General features: G+C 46.2%; 1 protein-coding gene across 1 annotated transcript in view; it reads left to right on the forward strand.

Moving 5' to 3' along the window:
- ARHGAP23 (Rho GTPase activating protein 23) overlaps positions 1-21,950 on the forward strand; it is a 110,433-nt gene that overhangs the window by 26,378 nt on the left and 62,105 nt on the right. The window contains 1 exon segment of the mRNA XM_020997491.2: positions 19,244-19,405. Coding sequence (XP_020853150.2) covers positions 19,244-19,405 — 162 coding nt within the window.

Here is a 21,950-nt window from a genome sequence, read left to right on the forward strand (position 1 = left end):
ACCGGCTAATACAAAGAGAAAATGAAACAATTTCTGCCTTCTAGGGTTTTAATTCTATTGTTGTTATTCAGTCATTTCAGTCACATCTGATTCTTTGTGACCCCATTTGGGGTTTTCTTGCCAAAGATATTGGAGTGGTTTGCCACTTTTTTCTCCACCTCATTTTACAGTTGAGGAAACTAAGGCAAACAAGGTTAATTGGGATTTTCTTGGCAAAGATACTGGAGTGGTTTGCCCTTTCCTTTTCTAGCTCATTTTGACAGATGAGGAAACTCAGGTAAACAGTTAAGTGACTTCCCCAGGATCACACAGCGAGTAAGCTATCTGAGGCCAGATTCGAAATCAGGAAGATGAGTCTTCCTGACTCCAGGGCTGACATTCTATCCACTGTGCCACCTAGCTGTCCATCTTAATTCTATCAGGAGAGAAAATATATACATATGTAAGTCTATAAAGATAAATACAAAGCAATAAGGGAGATACTAGAATTATTAGAAAAGGTTTTCTGTAGAAGGTGGCATTTAAGCTGAGTTTTAAGGGAAAATAGAGTATCTAAGAAGGCAAAAGTAAGGAAGGGGTGAATTCTGGGCAAGGGGGACGGCCATTGCAAGGGCATGGAGATGAGAAATGGAGTGGTATATGTGAGGAACTGTAAGAAGGCCAGTGTGGGGGTAGCTAGGTGGCGCAGTAGTTACAGCATTGGCCCCAGAGTTAGGAAGACCTGAGTTCAAATCCACTCTCTGACCAGACACTTGACACTTACTAGCTGTATGACCCTGGGCAAGTCACTTAACCTCAATTGCCTTGCAAAAAAAAAAAGGCCAGTTTGACAGGGCTGGAGTATAGAAAATGGGGGTAATATATAAGAAAGTTAGATTGGAACCAAGTTATGAAGGCCTCTAAATGTGGAAGAGAGGAATTTATATTTAATCCTATAGTTAAAAGGGAACCATTTGAAGTTTATTGAGTAGGAGAATGATATACTCAGGTTTATACTTTAGGAAAATCGCTTTAGTAGCTATGATATAGATGAATTGAAATGGGGTGAAAGAGGGGCAGGAAGACCCAATTAGGAGGAGGCTGTTGGGATAGATCAGAAGAAAACCGACTGGGGCCCACAGAAGTGTGGTGGCGCTGTGTGAGTAAAGAGATGTGATAAATGATGTGGAGAAAGAAATAATAAGATTTAACAATTGATTGACTATGGGGTGAGGGAAAGGATACCCAAAGGCAGGAAATCTAGACTGCATCTTTGAGGAACTCCTGTTCAAACAAGGGAGCCAGGTCATGTGCCCAGAAGACGGAAAGAGGAAAAATTAACAAGGGCAGTATTTATGTAATAGAAAGGAATGGACTGGGGATGAGAAGATGGGTTTGTGACCAATTTCTGCTACTTGTTGCCTTTAGCGTCATGTATTTCCCTCGTTGGGCCTCAATTTCCTTCTCTGTACATAAGGGACTTGGGCTGCATCCATCATCTCTAAGACCCTATCCAGCTCTGACAGCACATGTTATGAACAACCATGGAATGGGGTGAAGCTTATAGATATTGGTGCTTCGAGGGGGAAGGAGAAGGGGGAGGAGGAAGAAGAGGAAAGGGAGGGGAGGGGGGAGGGGAGGAGGAGGAGGAGGGGGAGGAGGAGGAAGAGGAGGAAGAGATGAAAGGGAAGGTGAAGGGTGGAGTTAATTTGGGAAGGCTTCCTGGTAAAGGGGGAGGGGATTTGAAGCAAGTCTTCCCCTCCCCCTTCCTCAGATGACCAAGAAAATGCCTTTATGTTTATTTTGTGGTAGGACTCAAGACTCACCCTTTCTGAAGCTGCTTATTTCCCACAGGCTGTGGGCTCCACGGTCATCTAGGCCTGCGGGGAAAGGCTGATCATTTCCCTCCCCCTTCCTTCTGTCTTTCCTCCCCTCTTTTCACTGCTTCTCCTCTCCCCAAGTCCCCTCCCGCTTACCAGCCCCACTGGGGAATTCGAACTACTGTGGCAGGGGTAGGGATAGGGATAGGGCCAACCTGGAGCCTATGCTATCTTCTTCTCTTTATCCTGGGAACCTCAGATGGACAAAGCCTTAGTGTCCTATAGATCCTATGAGAGAAGCCTGGGGTTACTTGTCCAGAGCCCCCTTCTACTATAACTCCAGTGAATTAACTCAGTGGTTATTGAGGCTTCCTCTCCCACACTCTCCCAGGTCCTGTGGGTAGGGAGCCAACTCAGTGGCACTGAAAGTGTGTCATTGTGTCCGAGTGTAAGATCATCTGTGTATATCTAAATGTATCTGTGTTTATGCATATACCAGTCCATTTATGCTCCTTTTGCTCAGTACCTGTGTGTCTGAATGTCTCAATGTCCTTGCAGAATACAATAGAAATAACTTTTACATTATTTGTTGTTTTGGGCCATCTGTGCCATTTTTCGCTCTCTGATTCCTTCTCATCTTTGCTAGGATAATTAAAATATGCCTGTAGTTTGCAAGTTTCCATCACTGGCATCCTCACCTCTCCCCCATGCCCCACCTTCCTAGTCCCATTGCCCAGAAGCTGGGGTGGGGGGACTCTCCTCTTTCATATACACACATCTCTCTATCCTACTATCCAACTAGGGTTAGAGAACAAGAGTATATTTTTGAGGCAATCAGGGTTAAGTGATTCACCCAGGTTCACACGGCTAGTAAGTATCAAGTGTCTGAGGCCAGATTTGAACTCAGGTCCTCCTGACTCCAGGGCCAATGCACTGAGCCACTTAGCTGCCCTGAGAGTGTATTATGTTACATTTCATTTTCACTGGCTCTCTGTCCTGCCTGGAATGCTCTCCCTCCTCATCTCCACCTCTTGGCTTCCTTCAAGTCTCAGCTAAAGTCCTGCTTTCTACAAGAAACCTTTCCCAGTTCTCCATAATCTTAGTGCCCTCCTTCTGAAATTGTTACCACTGTATTCTGTCTATATCTTGTTGGTCAAAGTTGTTTGCATATTGTCCCCCAATGAGACCTCAAGCTCCTTGAGGACAAGATCTGCTCTGCCTCTCTGTGTCTCTCACTAGTGCTTAGCTGAGCACTGTGCCTGCCACGTAGGAGGCCTTTATAAATGCTAGTTGGTTTATTGATTGATGGTGATTGATGTGGTATGTGCTCAATAAGTGTTTGTTGAAACAATGAATGAATGAGTGAGTGAGCAAATGAATGAATGAACGAAGGGAACTATATGAGAGCTGAAGACTCATAACCCTGTGGGGTCAGCCAGGGTGGTGGCTGGTAGTTAAGTCCTTGAGCATGAGAGTTGTATGAGAAGATCAGAAGTTAAGATGAAAATTGAACCTTAGTGTTACCCTAGGAACCTTGAAGGACAATCATTTGGGATGCTGCATATGTGGGAAGAGTGACCGTACAGCGCAAACCAGAGGGAGACTGAAGTCCCAAAGGAGGACTCAGGGACCTGGAGAGGTCACCTTGTTTATCTCCCTGCCTCTGGGCTCCTTTGCTCTCTGTGACTTGGGAAGGAGATGGGGTGGGGGTGGGGAGTGGGGGCAGGGAGTAGACAGTCTTGCTTGGCTGGCTCAGTGGCTTGGCTTGTTGGGGCACGCCTAGCAGGGGAGCCACGGGACAGGCAGTGCTGGGAACCAGGCACCCATCATGGGGTAAAAGGGCTAGGAAGGGACTGAGGGGGTGGTTGTCCTTGAAGGAGGGAACTGGGGCAGGGGTTCATAGGCATGGGGATGGAACATGTATGGAATTTGTTTGCTATCACATTTTGTGCATGCCTGCTGAGTGTGCAATTGGTTTGGTTTATGGGGCTGGATGTGATTTGGAGCGTGTGTGTGTGTGTGTGTGTGTGTGTGTGTGTGTGTGTGTGTGTGTGTGTTTGTGCTCTAGCCCAATTGTGCCTGTGCTGGTCCAGTATACTGAGCCCTTGTGATGCTCTATAGCTGTTGGAGTGTGTTTAATGTTGTGATTCTCTGTGTGTGTGTGTGTGTGTGTGTGTGTGTGTGTGTGTGTGTCTATGTGTCTGTCTCTTTTTGCATATGTAATTATTCAGGATTATTTGGTCTTTGGACCAAGCACTTCAGGTGCTTAATGGAGATATATAACCCACCCCCAACCCACTCTGAGCTTGCATTTCTGGGAAGGGAAGGAGATCAGATTGTAGGAAGGAAGGAAAAAGGGTGATTCCTGATCCTTGGGGGCCCTTCACTCTTACTTCCTGTTCCCTCCCATCCCTCAACCACTATCAACACTCCCAACCTCCCTTTTTTTTCTCACTCTCTATCTCTTGACCTTTGGGCTAGAAGGAAGGTCTCCTCCTTCTTCCAAGGTCATCTCCATTCTCCAATCTCTGGGCACGACTTCCTCTCTCCCCCTTCCCTACCTTCCCCCCCCACCCCAGCTCAGCCCAAAGGAATGTCTAAGTGGTTCTTCTGTTGGCTCTGGAGTCTTTGCCCCAACCAAACCATGTGCTCCACACAAGATATAGGACCCTTCAACCCTTGCTCCCAGGTCTGATTTTGGAGAGGTAAAGAATTTTGTTACATCTGAGAGTGGTGCCCAGGTTCACCTCCACACTAAGGTTCTAAAACATAAAGATCACCATGGGATAGGGGAAAGAAATCCTAGATTGAAAGTCAGGAGGCTCAAATGAGAGGCAGTGAGGGGCAATGGACAGAGTTAGATTTAGACCCCAAAAGACCTGAGTTCAAACTCCGCATCTGATATTTCCTAAGTGTGTGATCCTGGATAAGTCACCACCTGTATGAGCCTCAATTTCCTCAGTGGGGATAATCAAACCTGTAATATCCACCCTACCAGATTATTGTGGGGTTTAAATGATATGCTATAGGTAATGTGCTTTGTAAGCTGTAAAATGCTATATAAAGTCAGCTGTGATTATTAGGGACAGGGGCTGAAACTTCTATTTCACTGGTATAAGGAACTTCCTGGTAAGGAAACTATTATTGCACATCAGAAACTTCTCTGAAAGTTAAAGGGCTGCCTAGGGCAATGAGAACGTAAGTGATTTATTCAGGGTCATATCACCTGATTGGGTCAGAGGGAGGACTTGAACCCAGATCTCCCTGCCCCCTCCAAGATCAGCTCTCTACCCTCAATGCCATGATGCTTCTCTATCATTAATATTATTATGCTGACTAGACTTGTTATTTTACTAGGGATAAGGAGCCGTCAGAGAAAAACTGAGGTAGAGGTACAAAGGAAGACTAGCACCTTGTCTGAAATTTATAGCCTTGGGAGCAGCTAAATGTTGAAGTGGATAGAGCACTGGCCCTGGAGTCAAAAGGACCTGAGTTCAAATCTGACCTCAGGTACTTACTGTGTGACCCTGGGCAAGTCATTTAATCCCTATTGCTTCCCCCTCACCCCAGAAATTTATAATTTTGGAGAATTGTCGTTGTTGTTCTACCTTTATTTTAAAAGAGGACCAATGCCACATAAGCCACAGATGAGTGTTGGGTGAAGGTGGACCCCAAAGGTGGGATGAGCAGCACTGAAAAGGGCTGGGCAAGCCCTCACACCAAAGGTGACAGTCCTCCCTGAGCACCCCAGACTCTTGGAGAATAAATGAGATAAGGAAATGGTTACTGAATATCCAGAAAAGAAAGGTGATCCCAGAGAGCCAGAATGGCTTCAAGAACAGGTCGTGCCGGACTAAATGGATTTCCATGTCTGATAAAAGCTGGTAGATCTCAGGAATGCGGAAGGTGGTAGAAAATACTTAGATTTTAGAAAAGTGCTTGATAAAGTCACTCATGTTATCCTTGCAGGAAATAAGAAACGGAGAGATGTGGGCTAGACAGGACTGGTTGAACTATTGGTCACATCCCCAAAATAGTCACTGATAGTTTTAATGTCAGTTCATAGGTCTCCAGTTGAGTTTCCCAGGGATCTTTGTTTTGCCCCATGCTACTTAACATTTATATCAATGACATGGAAAAAGGAATAGACAGCATACTTCTAATTTTCAGATGACATCATGCTAGATTGGCTAGCTCAGTGGGGAACAGTAAGGAATTTGAAAAGACCTCGAGCAAGTAGAACATTGGGTCAAATGGAATAAGATTAAATTTGGTAGGGATAAATGTAAAGTCTTACTCTTGGCTTTAAAGAATCAACTCCATAAATACAAGAAGGGGCAGATGTGGCTAGATAGTAGCTGGTCTGAAAAAGATCTAGGGGTTTTAGTGGATTGCACACTAGACGTGAATCAACTATGTGACATGGCAGCTGAAAAAATTAATGCAATTAATTTTAAGGCTACATTAAGGGAAGTTGTGTCCCCAGTTAATAGCACTGCTATACTCTGCCTTGATCTGGACCACATTTTGAGAAGGACATTGATAAGCCAGAGAGCATGCGGAGGCAATTAGACCTTGAAGTCATACCATAAACAAAGCACAGTATAAAAAACAAACAAAAACAAAAAAGGAGGGGCAGCTAGGTGGCATAGTGGATAGAGCACCAGCCCTGAAATCAGGAGGATCTGAGTTCAGAATTGGATTTAGACACTTATTAGCTGTGTAACCCTGGGCAAATAACCCCAAATTGCCTACAAAAACAAAAATAAGCCACAATGCCCAGGATTTAGGGAGGTGATAGTCCCACTTCAGATCACATTTTGAGTGTCACATTCAGTTCTGGGTGCAACACTTTAGAAAAGCTTGCTAATAAGCTAAAGGAATGTTATCAGGATGATGGGAGGACTAGAGATTATGTCCTATGAGGATAGCTGCAGGAACTGGGGATATTTCACCTGGAAACGAGAAAACTTGGGGGAGAGAGAGAACATGATAGCTGCCTGTCATGTGGAAAAGGAAAAAAAAATTGTTGTGCTCACCCAAAGAGAGAGGAAGTAGGAGCAATGGGTGGAAAGTGCAAAGTTATAAATTTAGACTTGATGTAAAGAAAAATCTATATTGATATCTAAAAATGGAATGGACTCTCTGAGGCGATAGAGGGGGTAACTGGAGGTCTGAAAACAATGAAGTGTCAGATTTTGAAGATGACATTATATTATTGTAAAGAGAGCAGTTGCAGCAAGAGGCACTGGTGTTAGACTGCAGAAAAGACTAGTTCACCTCTCCCCTTAGTACCAGCTCTAAGGAAAGGTGGGTCAGAATGAGAGGCATGAGAGTGTAATATATTTTCTCATCCCTTCCTCCCCAGGAGCGGTTCCCCTTATTCATCCCTAGGAGATTAGGTTGGATTGCCTGAGGGGTAGAGAAAGTTGGGAGGTGGTCAAATAGAAGGGGTGCCAGAAAGTCTGCTGGGTCGTTCTTGGTTTTGGGGGGAGGACTTGAGAGAGGTGGTTGGGTGGGGGGAGGTGGGGCGCCTGTGGGAGGAAGCCTTAGAATAGAATCTCAGCAACGCCTGGTATTTTGAAACGCTTGGCCCTCCTTCCCCCACCTTCTCCTTTGCCTACCCCACATTCCTTTCCCAGAGGAAATGCTGAGGCTTGAGGGAGAGGGACAAGAGGCACCAGAGACCCCTTCCCTTTCTTCCAGATGGTGAGCCTCAGTAGGCCCTTTGAGCAAGTCTTTCCTAGAGGCAGATGGGAAGAATGGGATGGAACAGGGGTGGAGGAAGTTGTTTGGTTTGCTATAACCTCACCTGTCACCTCTGACAGTTTAGGGGAACTGGCTGAGCATCACACATGGCTGTTACATTTTCAGGACCTCTCAGCTTGGGATAGAATGAAAACACCAACATCTTCCTTTCTACTCCCCCCCTCCTCCCAAGCTCTTACTATGTCCCTGACACATAGTAAGTGCTTAATAAAGGCTTGTTTCCTTTCTTCCTTCCTCCCCTTACCTTTTCAGTACAGGGAATAGGAAAACCAAAGTTTAAATGGATGGTAAATTCATAAGATGGCACATTTATTCTCAGTATTCCTGGAGGGCAGGGCAGAGGAAGACTGGATGGGTTGGCTGAAGGAGAGATAGAAGTGGTGGGTGGGTGGTGGTGGTGGTGGTGGTGGGGTGTGTGTGTGTGTGTGTACTAAGAGAAGAAGCAAGTGGATGAATCCTTTGCCTCTTAATATTACAAGTTTGAAAGAGAAAGTGTTCTTTTCGTAGGCAGTAGGTGAAGGGGCCAGTGTGAGTTGAAGGTGGGGAAAGGACAAGATGGTCCCTTCTTCTGGAATCAAAGGGTCTGGCCTGGCTAGAGAGTAGCCTTGGCAGGATCTAAGGCAGGGAAGGGGAGAAGGACCCCCAGTCCTGAAATTCTTAGAGGAGCTAGACTCCTCCCCATTGCTGAACTGTTCCTTCTGTGTCCTGAATCCCTCCTGACTCAGCCCCTGTGGCTGCCTCACTCTTCCCGTCCTGGCTTCCGCCCCCCGGGGGTGGGGGTGGGGGTGACTCCTGCACAGGGGGCCCAGCTCAGCCTGCAAACAGGAAATAGGAGAACAAAACAACTCCCGGCCCAGGCCAGCCCAGGCCTCCCCCACATTCCTCATCCTAACCCTTCCTCCCCTCTTCCCTCTGTTCCTTCTTTAATCGCTACCTCTTCCTATTCTTTCCACTCTCTTTACTTCAGTCTCCCCCACCTTTTGTCCCTTTGTGTCCCCCCTTTTTGGTCCCTTCAATTTCTTTCCTCTCTGTATGTCTTCAGTCTTCCCTACCTTCTGTTCCTCAGTTCCTTCATCCTGTCTTAGTTTTTCCCACTCTATCCCTTCTGTCTTTACCACACTCAATCTCCCACAACTCTCTGTCCCCCTATTTCCCTCACTCGAAAGTCTTTTCACAACCACCTGACTTCTAGTTTCTATCTCCATTCCCTCAGTCTCCCCTCTCTGCCTTCAGTTTCTTTCAACCTCTGGCTTTTGGTCTAAATCTCTCTCTGTCCTTCAGTCTCCCCACACTCTCTCCATTAGTCTCCCCCATTCTCTCTCCCCACAGTTTCACCCCTCTTTAGCACCTCAGTTGCTCCCATTTCTCTCTTTCAGTGCCCCCCTTTCTCTATCCCTTAGTCTCCTGTCTTCTCCCTACCTCTCATCCTTCAGTCTCTGCTTTTCTCCGTTGCTGTGTTTAAACTCCCCAACTGGGGGAATTGACTTAGAGTGATGATAACAAAGGAATCGGGCAATGTTAGCACCGGAGAGGCACCCAGCTTGGATAATGATTAGGGTCAGAGGCAACCTTGGTCAGGAGGTGATGGATGGGGAACCCATACTCTGCATTAGACGGCTCAGTGCTTATTCCAGATGAACACTCTCCTATCCTTCAGGATTCTTCTCTAGTTTGCATTCTCCAGGAAGCCCAAATTGGATTGAGTAGCTGGTCTGTGATGTGGAGATGCCTATCTCTCATCATTCCTCAAAAGCCTGCTCTCTCTTAGAAAGACCTATCTCAGATCTCTGTTTGTAGAAGGGAGAGGGGGTCTGGAAAAAGAGGATGGGAGCAAGAAATGGTGTCAACCCTGGGCCCAGATCCCTGCTCCACCCCACAAACATGCTCATACATGACAGGTCACAGTTATTGTTACAATTGGGGGAGGAGAGTTGTTTCTGGGGGTATCTATCCCAATGGTAATTGACAAGAAGACCCCCCCAACTGAAACTATCTCATTAATATTAACATTAAGGGTATGACATATACTAGCTTCAGTTTTCCCCTAAACCACATTTATGATGAGATATGGGGAGCATTCAGACAGCTGGCATTGTGGGAGGGGTGGGGTGTTGCCTGCCTGTCACCCTGCCACCTCTGGGAGCTGGGTGGGGTCTTTGGTTTGGTTCCTTTAGATAGATAGCACTGGTGTGTGTGTGTGTGTGTGTGTGTGTGTGTGTGTGTGTGTGTGCGCGCGCGCGCGCGCGCACGCGCAATGTTTACAACTCTTCTATGGCAACTATGCAGAGTACCATTCTTCCAGATCATGCTGGGGGTGGGGGAAATGGAGGGGTGGAGAAGAGGACTGATGATGAATGAGGAATAATATTGTGATGTGTCTCTGTGGTGTGCCATGTCTCTAGTATGTGCCTTAGAGCGGGCTATGTGGTATGGTGTGTATAGTGTATATGTGTGCAAGTTATGTGTGGTATGTGTGTGCATGTGTGTTTGTGGGGTTTGCCTGTACATAGTGAATATGCAAAGTGAATGCATCTGGGCCTCTGTGTGTGTGTGTGTGTATACATTGGAGAGCTGCAGTTGATAAGATTCCTGGTCTGTGCATCTTTGCGTGCATTGTATATATTTGTTCAGCAAATCAGTATGTGTGAAGAGTGTGTATTTATACAGCTCAAGTGTCTGTGGGAAGTATGGATTTGAACAGTATGTACTTGTGTGTACGTGGAAATCTGTGCACATAGTGCATAGACCAGTAGTTTTGCAGTGTGTGTGTGTGTGTGTGTGTGTGTGTGTGTGTGTGTGTGTGTGATGTGCATCCGAGTGGCGTGGAGCTCCCTGGGCAGAGGGAGGGGAGGAGGGGAGGAGGGTGGCCTGTGTGGCCGTAGGCTGGCTGGGGGCCGGCCCTGGGCTGGGGGAGGCGTTTGCTCCATTGCCTGAGTTGCTGGCGTGTCCGGGCTTGGGAGCTTTCAGCTGCGAGAGGCTCAGAAGGTGACGGCACCACTCCCGGGCCCCCCCTCTCCTCTCCGGCTCCTAGACCCCGGGACCCTCCAGCTGGCTCAGCACGGCTCAGCCTGGCTCAGGAGGGCGGGGGCCAGGGAGGGGGCCCCCTCGGGCTCACCTCCCAGAGGGAGCGGGCCGGGGCGAGGAGCAGGAGCGGAGCAGCCCCGGCCCCAAAGGAGAGGAGGAGAGAGAAGTTGTTCCCGCTCCGGGGAATGCCGAGGCCCTCCCTCCTCCGCGCGTCCGGCTCCGGAAACCTGGGCCCTCCTCTCTGACGGCTCCCGGGGCCCCTCGTGCCCCGCGCCCGCCCCGCGCTCTCGGGCCATGTCGCTGGTGGGTCGGGCGGTGTGGAGAGTGGAGCGGGCCGGGGGTGGGGGCTGGCGCTGGGAGAGGGCAATCGGTGTGGACTGCAGCTCCCCCCGAGCCGCGCTGCCTCTGGCTTCCGAGTCTCCGCCACGAAGACCGGCGGCTGTCGGGGCCCCACCGTCGAGGGACAGCGACTAGGGGCAGGGTGAGATGTGCGGCCGACTCTGATGTAATGGGGGTGCCTAGCACTGAGGGGACTAATGCCCAGAGACTAGGTGGATTGCTCCTGAAAACAGCACTAATGTTTTGAAGGGTAGAGCTGGAGGCAGGAGAATGGTTGGCACTTTTTGGGTCTGGGAGGCTCTCTCTCTCTCTCTCTCTCTCTCTCTCTCTCAGAGAGCTGTGCCATCTCCATGCCAAGCACAGTCCCCCAAGCAGACGGGTCTCAAGATACGTGCGAAAAGGGTGAAGGGGAGAGGCTTAGGGTTTGTGGGGTCTCTCAGGGTCTTAGGTGGCTAGCTAGTCAGCTTCCAGAAACCCAGCTCCTCATTGACCCTTAAGTTTTTCACACCTACTAGTAATTCCACAATATAACTGGGCATTGCTGCCCTCCAGCCCTAAAGTTGTCTTGAATGAAAGGAGGAACATATTTGGAGAGACATGCTCAAACAGGGCATCAGGGAAACTGAGCAGGGTGAAGGATGGGTTGGTAGGCATTTCCCTGCTTGGCACTCTGTTGGTGAAGGTGCAGATAGGTTCCTTTGACTGGCAGCAGCAAAGTGCTGAGTTGGCAGAATGGCCCATCAGTGGGCAGTGACCTCAGGGCAAGGGACTGAGAGGGGTTGGGGGGTAGTATTTCCAATGTTCGGGATAGACCAGGCTGGTAGGGCATGAGTCACAGTGGGCACATTGCCCAGCATGAACTCTGTGCTCTCTGCAATGACCTCTTTATTCTCCTGTGTGCCAACTGGGGGGGGGGAAGGGAGAGCTAGGATTCCTGAGTTCGGTTCCCTGGCATTGCCACCCAACCACATGTGCAGCTGCCTCACTTGTCAAAATTTTGGCCAACTGAATAACCCTAGAATTCTTCCCCTGTAATTTCCCATATCTAGATCTTAATTTCTTACTTCTGGTGCATGGGCATGTGGGTGCTCACAAGGCTGTGGCCCTAATGGGGATGGGATATGTGTGATAAAATGTCTCTATTTATAATGTCCCCATTGTAGGTGAGGCAAGATGTGACCAAAATGACTGCCCCAAAAAAGGTTGATCAGGAAGGAAAAGCCTGAGAGGAAAGGAGAGAGGAAGAAAGAAAATGGAGAGACACAGACAAGAATGGGGGTGGGAATGAAAAAAGTTTCAGTGAAAGGTGTTGAGGGGCTGAGGTTTGCCAAATCTCTTGGCCTGTAAGCCAGGGTGAGACATGGTGGACTGTTGGCAGCTGCCAGAACTTTGGGTGTGTGGGCACTGCCTGTGGAGGGACCTGTCAGGGCCACTTCCCATCCCAGGGACAGCTGTGGGCTTAACTATAATCCAGGGGGACGGCGAGGGGACAATGAGAGCTGTAGAGAGGCTTGGCAGTGAGGTTGGGGAGGGGGGAGGGGTGGCATCATAAATCCCTGAGGATGCCTAGGAAGTCTGTCAGGATCGGGGTAGAGAACTCATAAGTATGAGCATCCTCCTTTCCCCAGTTTGCTTCATGACAGGAAAGGGCTGCAGTTTCTCCCTTGAGGTCTCCCTCCGCCCCCACCCAGATCAGCAAATATGGGGAATCTTGGAGATTTTAAATCTCCTTAGAATTCTCAGTAAATAAATTTCCTCCTCCCCTCTTCCAGAGCTAGGACTATTGAGTAATCTTCTCTGAGGCCCAAATTGTCCATGGTGCTGAGGTTGGGATTTGGGGGTGGGGGTGGGGATGGTGATAGGACGGGTAGTCCTCTACACCACAGAGCCTACATCAGAGGATCAGACTCCAGCCGGGGCTAGAGAACATGGTATTAGATATCACAAAATCACAGAATCTTGAAGTTAGAAGAGACCTCTGAGGTCTAGTCCTATCTTCTCCCACAATGTGGAATTCTCTCTGTCACGAACATTCCTGACACTCTCTGTTTGAATACATCCACTGTAGGGGAGCTCACTACCTAACCAGGTAGTCCCTTCTGTTATTGTCCTGCTGTATTGTTAGAGAATTCAGTCCATCACACCTAAGGCATCTGATTTGTGGGAACGAGAATATGCTGGATTGGGAGCCAGAGCTCTAATCCTGGGTTCTAATCCTGCCTCTGTTTCTTGCTATTTGCATTTCTTTGGGCATATCCTCTTCTCCACTTAGCCTTAGGTTTCTACTATATAAAAGGAGGGGCTTGGAACAGATGATTTCTAAAGTTCCTTACAACTTAAAAGTTACCTAATTTTACAATAGGAGTCACTTCCTTACCTAATAGTCCTATTCCACTCTCTAGGCTCTACAGAGCAAATCTGTTCCTTCTAACACAAGACAATCCTTCAGATAATTTAAGACATCGATCATATCCCCTCCTAAGTCTTTTCTTTCGTGTCTGGTCTCCCTACCCATCTAGCCTATTTTTAAAAATATTTTTTCAATTTTTATTTATTTTTAACATTTTTTCTCCTCCTATTTTTTAAACACACACACACACACACTTCCATTTGATATCCTTTGTTTTTACATTTGTCATTTTCCACCCACTCTTTCTAAAAGGAACTCTCCCTTTTGTTAGAGAAAAGTGCTTAAATAAAAACGGCTGATTCAGAAAACTTGCTCGATGATGTATACTGTATTCTGTCCCGGTAGCCCTTCTGGGCTGTGAAGGAGAAGGGATATAGTTCATCAATTTGTTTTTTTCATTTGCCAGCATCTGCAAGCACTATGGAATGGTGAACACTCAAGGAGTCAGAGGACCTGTGTTTAAATCCCTGATCCTTATTATTATTAAATTTCTGATCCTTATTATCTCTGAGATGTCGGGCAAGTCAATTAACCTCTGGGCTTCAGTTTCTTCATCTCTAAAATGAAGCAGGTGGCGAAGGAGCAATGAGGATAGGGTACCAGGACTGGAGTCAGGAAGATTTGAATTCAAATGTGATCTCAGACAGTAACTAGCTGTGTGATGCTGGGTAAATCACTTAAGCCTGTTTGCCTCAGTTTCTTTATCTGTAAAATGATCTGCAGAAGGAAATGGCAAACCAGTCCCAGTATCTTTGCTAAGAAAACCCCAAATGGGGTCAGGAAGAGCCAAACATGATTTAAACAACTGAACAATAACAAAATGTAAGGGTTGTCCTTGATGTTTCCAGTCAAGTATTTACAACCTTCCTTTTAGTGATCTTTAAATTTCAACCACATCAGTTCAATTTAATACAACATTTATTCATTGCCTTTGATATGAAAAGCATTGTGCTAGGTGCTGTGGATAACAAAGAGAGAAAGAAAAAGAAAGAAAGAAAGAAAGAAAGAAAGAAAGAAAGAAAGAAAGAAAGAAAGAAAGAAAGAAAGAAAAGAAAGAAAGAAAGAAAGAAAGAAAGAAAGAAGAAAGAAAGAAAGAAAGAAAAAGAAAGAAAGAAAGGAAGGAAGGAAGGAAGGAAGGAAGGAAGGAAGGAAGGAAGGAAGGAAGAAAGGAAGGAAGAAAGAAAGAAAGAGAGAGAGAAAGAGAAAGAAAGAGAAAGAAAGAAAGAAAGGAAGGAAGGAAGAAAGTCTCTTCTCTCAAGGAGCTTCTGTTCTATTGGAAACCGGGGAGGTACAACGTGGACACAGATGCAAAATAGTACAAATTAATTTTAAGAGAGTGTGTGGGGAAAGACCTCTTGTAGAGCACAGGCTCCTGGGCTGTGCTTTGAAGGAAGTTGGGTTTCTAAGAGATAGTGGGGAGTAGTGAGGGCTTTCCAGACTGAGGACCAGCTGTGCACAGTCACTGAGGCAGGTGATAGAATATCATGTCCAGGTAACAGCTAGCAGGTCCATTGGTCTAGAATGGAGAATTCATGAGAAAGAGTAAAATGAAATGAGTGGAAAGGTAGGTAGGAGGAGCCAGATTGTGGATGGCATTGGTTTTGAACTTTATACTAGAAGCAATAGGGAGCTACTGATGATTTTTTGGGTAGGGAAGTGACATGCTCAGATCTATGTTTTAGGAATATCAATTTAATTGGAAGATTGGAGAGGTGGAAGCTTACGGGGGTAAGGAGGGGGAGATCAATGAAAAAGCTGTTACATCCATTGGTGCTCTGCAAATACCTGTTGGGTGGATGGGTGGATAAATGAATCAACAAATCTCTCAGACATTTTGGCAGCAATTATTTTGAGATTTACCTCCAATCCAGTTGGGAAGATCTTAAGGAGAGTATGAAACCAGAATAGTTTGTTGCACTTCCTCCTCCTCCTGAAGAGGCACCCCCCTTGCGAGTCCTTTCCCTCCTCATTCCAAACAAAAGTAACTGCATTGAAAGGGATGAAAGGTGGATGTGGGGGATGAGCAGGGTAGGTTGTTTTTTTTTTTAGGGGGGGAGTCGGGGTGATGCAGAGATGAAAAGTGCCTAGCTAAGGCTTAAGCGTTTGGGAGGGTGGGGTTCCTTCTTACCCCAGAGAGTGAGTCGTGGTGAGATTCTCCCAACGGCTCTGCTCCTTGGTTTATAAGAGGAGGCTGGGTGAGGAGGATGTTCCAAGGCAGTATCTGGAGCCCCTTGGGCTCTGGGGTGGAGCATAAAGGTCAAAGAACCCTGTGGGTGGAGGAGGAGGAGAAAGAGGAGGATGAGTGAAGGATCCACGGAGGACCCAAAGGTTAGAGAAATACCTCTACCTTCCTTTCCTCTTGATCTCTGTATCTCCTTTCTTTGCTTTCATCATTTCCATTTCTCTTCCTCTCTTTTTCTCGCTCGCTCGCTTGCTCACTCTCTTTTACGCCCTCCCTTGTTTCTGCTCTTTCTTTTCTGTCAAACTGTCTGTCCCCCAGTAATGACTCCTGTCACACCCTTGAATCCTCAATGTTGTGTGCAGCTCTGAGTATTTAAGGGGAAGATGAGTTACCTGAATCTAAGTGCAGGAGCTCTGTCTCCTTCCCTTGAGCAAAGCTTTTCCTTTCCTTTCACAGAGGGGCTCCCAGTTTTATTGGGATCATAGGATCATAGACTTAGAGCCAGAAGTGATCTTAGAGGCTGTCAAGTTCAACCACTTCATTTTACGATGAGGAAACTGAGGCACAGAGACGGGTCATATAGCTAGTAAGGGTCTGATGATTTGAACACAAATCTTGCTGGCCCCAAGCACTACTCTGTGCTGTCTCTTTTACTAGATACTGCCCCCCCCCCTTCTCTCATTCCACTTTCCTGGGGAATCCCAAATATTCCAGAAGGGGCAGGCAGAGGGCAGATAGATTAAGAAGCATATCTCCACACACCCAGCATTGTCTCTTTCGGTCTGTTTTAGACATCCTTGGGAACCGAGCGGCTGGGCTAGATAGCCTATCCTCGAAGAAAGTCCCTTTTCTTACCTGTCCATTCCTGTAATCTTGATCTTGCTCCTTTTCTAGTCATTGCTGGATGATGAAGGCTTCCTTGGAGGTTGGTAGAAACTCCTAGAGGTAGGAGTGATGGTACAATAAAAAACTGCAGGCAGCACAGACATGAGCTCATGTCGACAACTGAGAGAGACAGTAAAATTTTCCTCCCAAGAGATATTTCTCTTTCTTTCCCATCTCCATCCCCAAGCTTTCCTGGCTTAGGGAAGAGACTATCCTACCAAAAAAGAGAGGGATAAATGAGTTGGACTCTGGGTCTTTAGCAGTTCACAGAGAAAGGAACTGATTTAGGGAGGACTCCCTGGAGACTTAGAGGCAGGGGGATGAGGGGGTTTAGGGGTGGAGGCGGAGAATGACTTGGGGAGGGATGATTGAGACTATATGATCAGAAGAACATGTCAAGAGAAGTTGGCTAAGGCATAGTAGGCCCTAGAGTGATGGAGGCAGAGTGAGGATTAGCATGGAGAGCAGAAGAAAACTTGGAATTCCCAAGGTTTAAGAAGATCAGCCTCTTTCTTGTTCCTCTGTCTCTAGATCCTTATATTATGTCGATAAAGGCTGTATTCTCCTGTTTTTAAAAAGAATTTAAGAAATATTTCTATTATACTATTGAACAAACAGTAGTTTGTGTCTCTTAAGCTTTAATCTCAAAGCATTCTACAACTGTAATTTACTAACAGTGCTTTTCTACTACTAAGCAAGAGGAAACATAAAGGCAAAATAATTCATTAAAAAATAAAAATGATCTGGGGTGGGCAGCTAGGTGGCGCAGTGCATAGAACTCCAGCCTTGGAGTCAGGAGAACCTGAGTTCAAATCTGGCCTCAGACACTTGACACTTAACTAGCTGTGTGACCCTGGGCAAGTCACTTAACCCCGATTGCCTTACCAAAAAAGCAAAAAAAAAAATAACAATAATGATAATAATAATCCAGGGGCAGCTAGGTGGCTCTGGGGTTAGAGCACTGGCCCTGAAATCAGGAGGGTCTGAGTTCAAATCTGGCCTCAGACCAAACACTTGACACTTACTATCTGGGCAAGTCCCTTAACCCCAATTGCCTTTAAAAAAAAATCCAGAAATCAAGAGGAATCAGGAAGACTCCTGAGGCCATCTCATTCAACTTGTGCCTGAGCAGGAATCCTCTTTCTAAGATGTACAGTAACACACTCGGTCATCAAACCTTTGCTTGTAGTCTTTGAGTGAGGGGGAGGTAATTCCCCAAGTCAGTCTCTTCTACTTTTAGATGGCAGTCAAGCAGTTAACTTATGCAGGAGCAAGTTCAAATGAACTATGGTTAAATTTTCAGTATGCTGTGTGACCCTGGGCAAGTGACTTAACCCCAATTGCCTAAAAGAAAAAAAATTTTCAGTATGAGTATTTACACTCTGGAAAATCGTCAAACACTACAAATCAGGGTTTGATTTACTGTTTTGATGATTGGCTAGACTTAAGAAAATGGTGGAGAAAATAGCAATAAAGCAGATTTAACTTAAAAGTGTGTCGTGGGTACATTTTTTTTCCTTCTGGAGAGCCAGTTGTTAAACACTTGTCAGCACACTGCTGGTTAACAAGTACCTTCAGTTGAAGGCGTCTTGAATGGAAAAAGTTTAAGAAGCCCTGTCAAGCAATTTGTATCTTTGAGAACTGTGCTAAGAATTGGTGATAAAACAGCACTAGTCCTGGAGTCAGGAAGACTTGAGTTCAAATGGGGCCTCAGATATTTACCAGCTATATGACCCTGGGCAAGTCACTTAAAAAAAAAAGAATTGGTGATTAAAAAGAAAGACAAAGATACTGTCTCTGCCCCAAAGGAGCTCACATTCTTTTTTTTTTGGGGGGGGGAACATATAAATTAATATGCATATGTGAAATACATTAAGTGTAGATGGGGATAATCTCAGAGGGAAGGTGGGAGTTGGGGGAATGGGAGAAGGAAGACAGATTGGCCAGGATGGTAACCTTCCAGGAATAAGTGGGATTTGAAGGAAGCTAGAGAAATAGAGGCAGAGGTAAAGAGGGAGAGCTTCCCAGGCATAGGAGACAGCCAGCAAAAAAGCATGTAGTCAGGAGATGGAGTGTCATGTTCAAGGGATGACAAGTAGGCCAATGAATCATAGAGTTCATGGAGCGGAGTAATGTTTAAGAAGATTGGAAGCGTATATATTTGTATCTAATGGTAGCCATCTCTAGGGCAGGAGGTGAGAGGAGGGAAGGGAAAAAAAGAAATTTACATGATAATTTTTTATATATTTAAAAGGAATAGTGAGTTGTACATAATGGATTTGCAGTTTCATGTGCAATTTTTTTAATTATACTATGTTATGGAAATGCTTGTTTTATTCCATAAATTAAAAATAAAATAAATAAAACTTTTTAAAAAGACTGGAAAGGTAAGAAGGGGCCAGGTTGAGAAGGGCTTTAAATGGCAGAGTAATTTACATTTGATCCTGGAGATAGTAGGGAACCAGTAGAGTTTATTGAGTCAGGGTTGGGGAATGGAAAAAGACCTTTGCTTTTGGAAATTTTCTTTGACAGCTGAGTGGAGGATGGATTGCAGTAGGGAGAAACTCGAGGTAGGGAGACCAGTCGGGAGGCTAGGAACTTTCTCCTTACACTAAGACCAAATTTGTCTCTTTGCAACTTCTACCCATTCATTGCTCCAAGTTCTGCCCTCTGGGAAATGAAAGTTGGGCTCTGCCTCCCTTTTAAGGGTTCTTTCCCCATGTCCTGCCTATTTCCCTTCTCTTGCTGTGTATGTATATAGTCATGTTTCATACCAGTTTGGGCCAGTAATGGCCAGGTCAGAACTTCAACATTATTCTTCTTATCTCCCCATAGCCTTCACTGGGCTCAAGAGATGCGTGCTGTCCCGGACCCCCCCATCTCTGGCCAGGGCCCAGGACGCTGCTGTTACACAAGAACCCCCAAGATGGTTTTGGCTTCACCCTTCGGCACTTCATTGTCTACCCACCAGAGTCAGCTGTGCACTGTGGTGTGAAGGTATGGAATTGGGCCTGAAGTCACTCTTCCCTACAGACCAAGGTGGTGACCTGTATCAGTGGGATATAGAGGAAAAAAAGGCATTGGTCACAGTTAAAAGATCTAGGTTCAAGTACTAGCTCTGATTTCTCTAAGCCTCATTTTCCTCATCTATAAAATGGAGAGTAATGATACCTTTTTTTTAATTTACAAAAGGCAAGTTTAATAAGATTTTTTAAATCTATTTTGTATATTCTTACAAAGGGCTAATATTTTAATACAAATATAAAAGCCAAAGTAAGTGCTTCTCTTTTGCATAAATGAAAATTTATTTTTAATTTCTTAAGCAAGTCACTTTAACTTTTCTTGGCATTCATTTCTTTGTCTGTAAGACAGGAAAACTGGACCAGATGATGTCCATGTGCTGCAAAGAGTGATAGTACTTTTACTCCCTAGATCACAGGGTTGTTTTGAGGAATGTGCTTTACAATTCTATATAAATGTAAGCTATTATTATTACCTTTGGCATAATAATGAAAGGTGACATCCTTTCCCCCACATTGTCTTAAGAATGTTCATGGTCAGAAAGTCCTTCTTTGGGTCTAACCTAAATGCCTTCTGCTACTTGATGAGGCTGTAGCTTCTCCTGCATGAACACCATCCTCTGCCACCCCTCATCTGCAAAACTACTCACATTTTCATAATACACATAGCTCTTCTCAACTGCAGGTTGGGGGAGGAAGGAAGAAGAGGAGAGGAAGGAAGAGTAGGACAGAAAAAAAGGATAAAGAGGGAGAGGAAGAGGGAGAGGGAGAGGGAGAGAGGGAAGGGGAGAGAGAGAGAGAGAGAGAGAGAGAGAGAGAGAGAGAGAGAGAGAGAGAGAGAGAGAGAGAGAGAGAGAGAGAGAGATGCAGGGAATATTGGCTTCCTTGCCTACCCTTTGCCAAGGGGCCTCTTAAGGCCTTCTAAGTAGGGGCAGGATGTAGGAGGCAGTTTGCTATCAAGCCTGGGAGTCCAGAGGCCTGTGTTTCAGTCCTGGCCCTTGAGCAAATTGCTTCTTCTTTCTGGGTCATTAGTTTCCCCATCTCTAAAATAAAAGGGAGGCTTGAAATAAGAGGTATCTAAAGTCTCTAGGGCAGCTAAGTGGCACAGTGGGTAGAGTGCTAGGCTTGAGTCAGGAAGACTCATCTTCCTGAGCTCAAATCTGACCTCAGACACTTCCTAGCTGTGTGACCCTGAGCAAGTAATTTAACCCTGATTGCCTCAGTTTCCTTGTCTTAAAATGAGCTGGAGAAGGAAATGGCAAACCACTCCAGCATCTTTGACAAGGAAACCCCAAATGGGGTCAGTAAGAGTCAGACTAAACAGCAAAATCCTTTTCAGCCCTAATCCAAATCTAAGGGTATACGAAAGAGGAATTGTTGGCATGGTGGCTGGCTGATCCACAAGCTCAGAGTCAGGGGACCTGGGTTTGAATCCTGCCTCCGCCACTTATTACCTACGAGACCTCTCCCAAGTCACTTAATCTCTCTTGATCTCTGTTTCCTTATCTATGAAGTGATGGGGGTTGGATTAAATGGCCACCATCTTTTCTAGAGTGATGATCCAGTGGTTCTTTGTTCTAGATTTCAGGTCCCCTTAGTCCAACCAAAGGTCTAAGGTCAAGTCTGGGAGCTGAAGGGTTGAGGGTAGAGACAGATGCAGCCTCCAAATGAGGGTGGGGCCCCTGCCACAGAAACAGAAGCAGGTTTATTTTGGAGTTTCAGAGTAAATTTGTGACCCTCTCCACACCCTGGGGGCTGGGCTTAACCCACACAGCTGTTAGGGGGCTCCTCCCTTGAGGGGCTGCAGTCCCACCTGCTAGAGGACAGGGGAGTCAGGTTACACTAGGCATAGCTGCATTTGAGTGAACCTATGCGCTGATGCCGATGGATATCTGTGTGTCTGTGCCTTTCTCAGTGTCTTGTGTCTGTATATCTCTGTGTGTAGGTTGGGGTTGGGGAATCAGGCTTGGGCTGATTAAAGTTAGTGGGCTACCTAAGGACTCGAATACCCCCACTCTACCCTTTTTAACCTGATCTCTCTGGACTTCCCCATTTCCTTGTCTCTTCCTACTACAGATCCCTTGGGCTCTGGCCACTTTCTCCAAGACTCTGCCCTGAGGAAAAATGCTCAGTTGCTTCCCTTTCTCCTCTTCCTTAGGCAGAATTATCCTACATCTACACAACTGGAGGAAGGGTTGGTCCAAGCTCCAGCTGAATTTTCTGACTTCTGGGGTTGAGAGGCAGTGCCCTTTCCATCCCTGGAGACCTGCTCTGGGTTCGTCCAAGCGTTGGGCAGCCGAGAGGCAGGAGGATGGCTGTGCTCCATCCTTGGTGCTTCCCACCTGGCAGTGGCAGCCCAGAGGCAGCTCAACTGTCTAAACATATCTGTCTCTTCTTCGTACCCACTTCTGATGTTGTCAGCTCACATCAGTGAACACTCCAAGAGAAAAAGAGGATGGTACCCAAATCGGGTCCCTGCCCACTAGGAGTGACTGAAAGCTTCCATTTCTCTGTTAACTTCC

The sequence above is a fragment of the Phascolarctos cinereus genome, unplaced genomic scaffold (genome assembly GCF_003287225.1).
Source record: "Phascolarctos cinereus isolate Bilbo 61053 unplaced genomic scaffold, phaCin_HiC Scaffold_5;HRSCAF=322, whole genome shotgun sequence".
NCBI lineage: Eukaryota > Metazoa > Chordata > Mammalia > Diprotodontia > Phascolarctidae > Phascolarctos > Phascolarctos cinereus.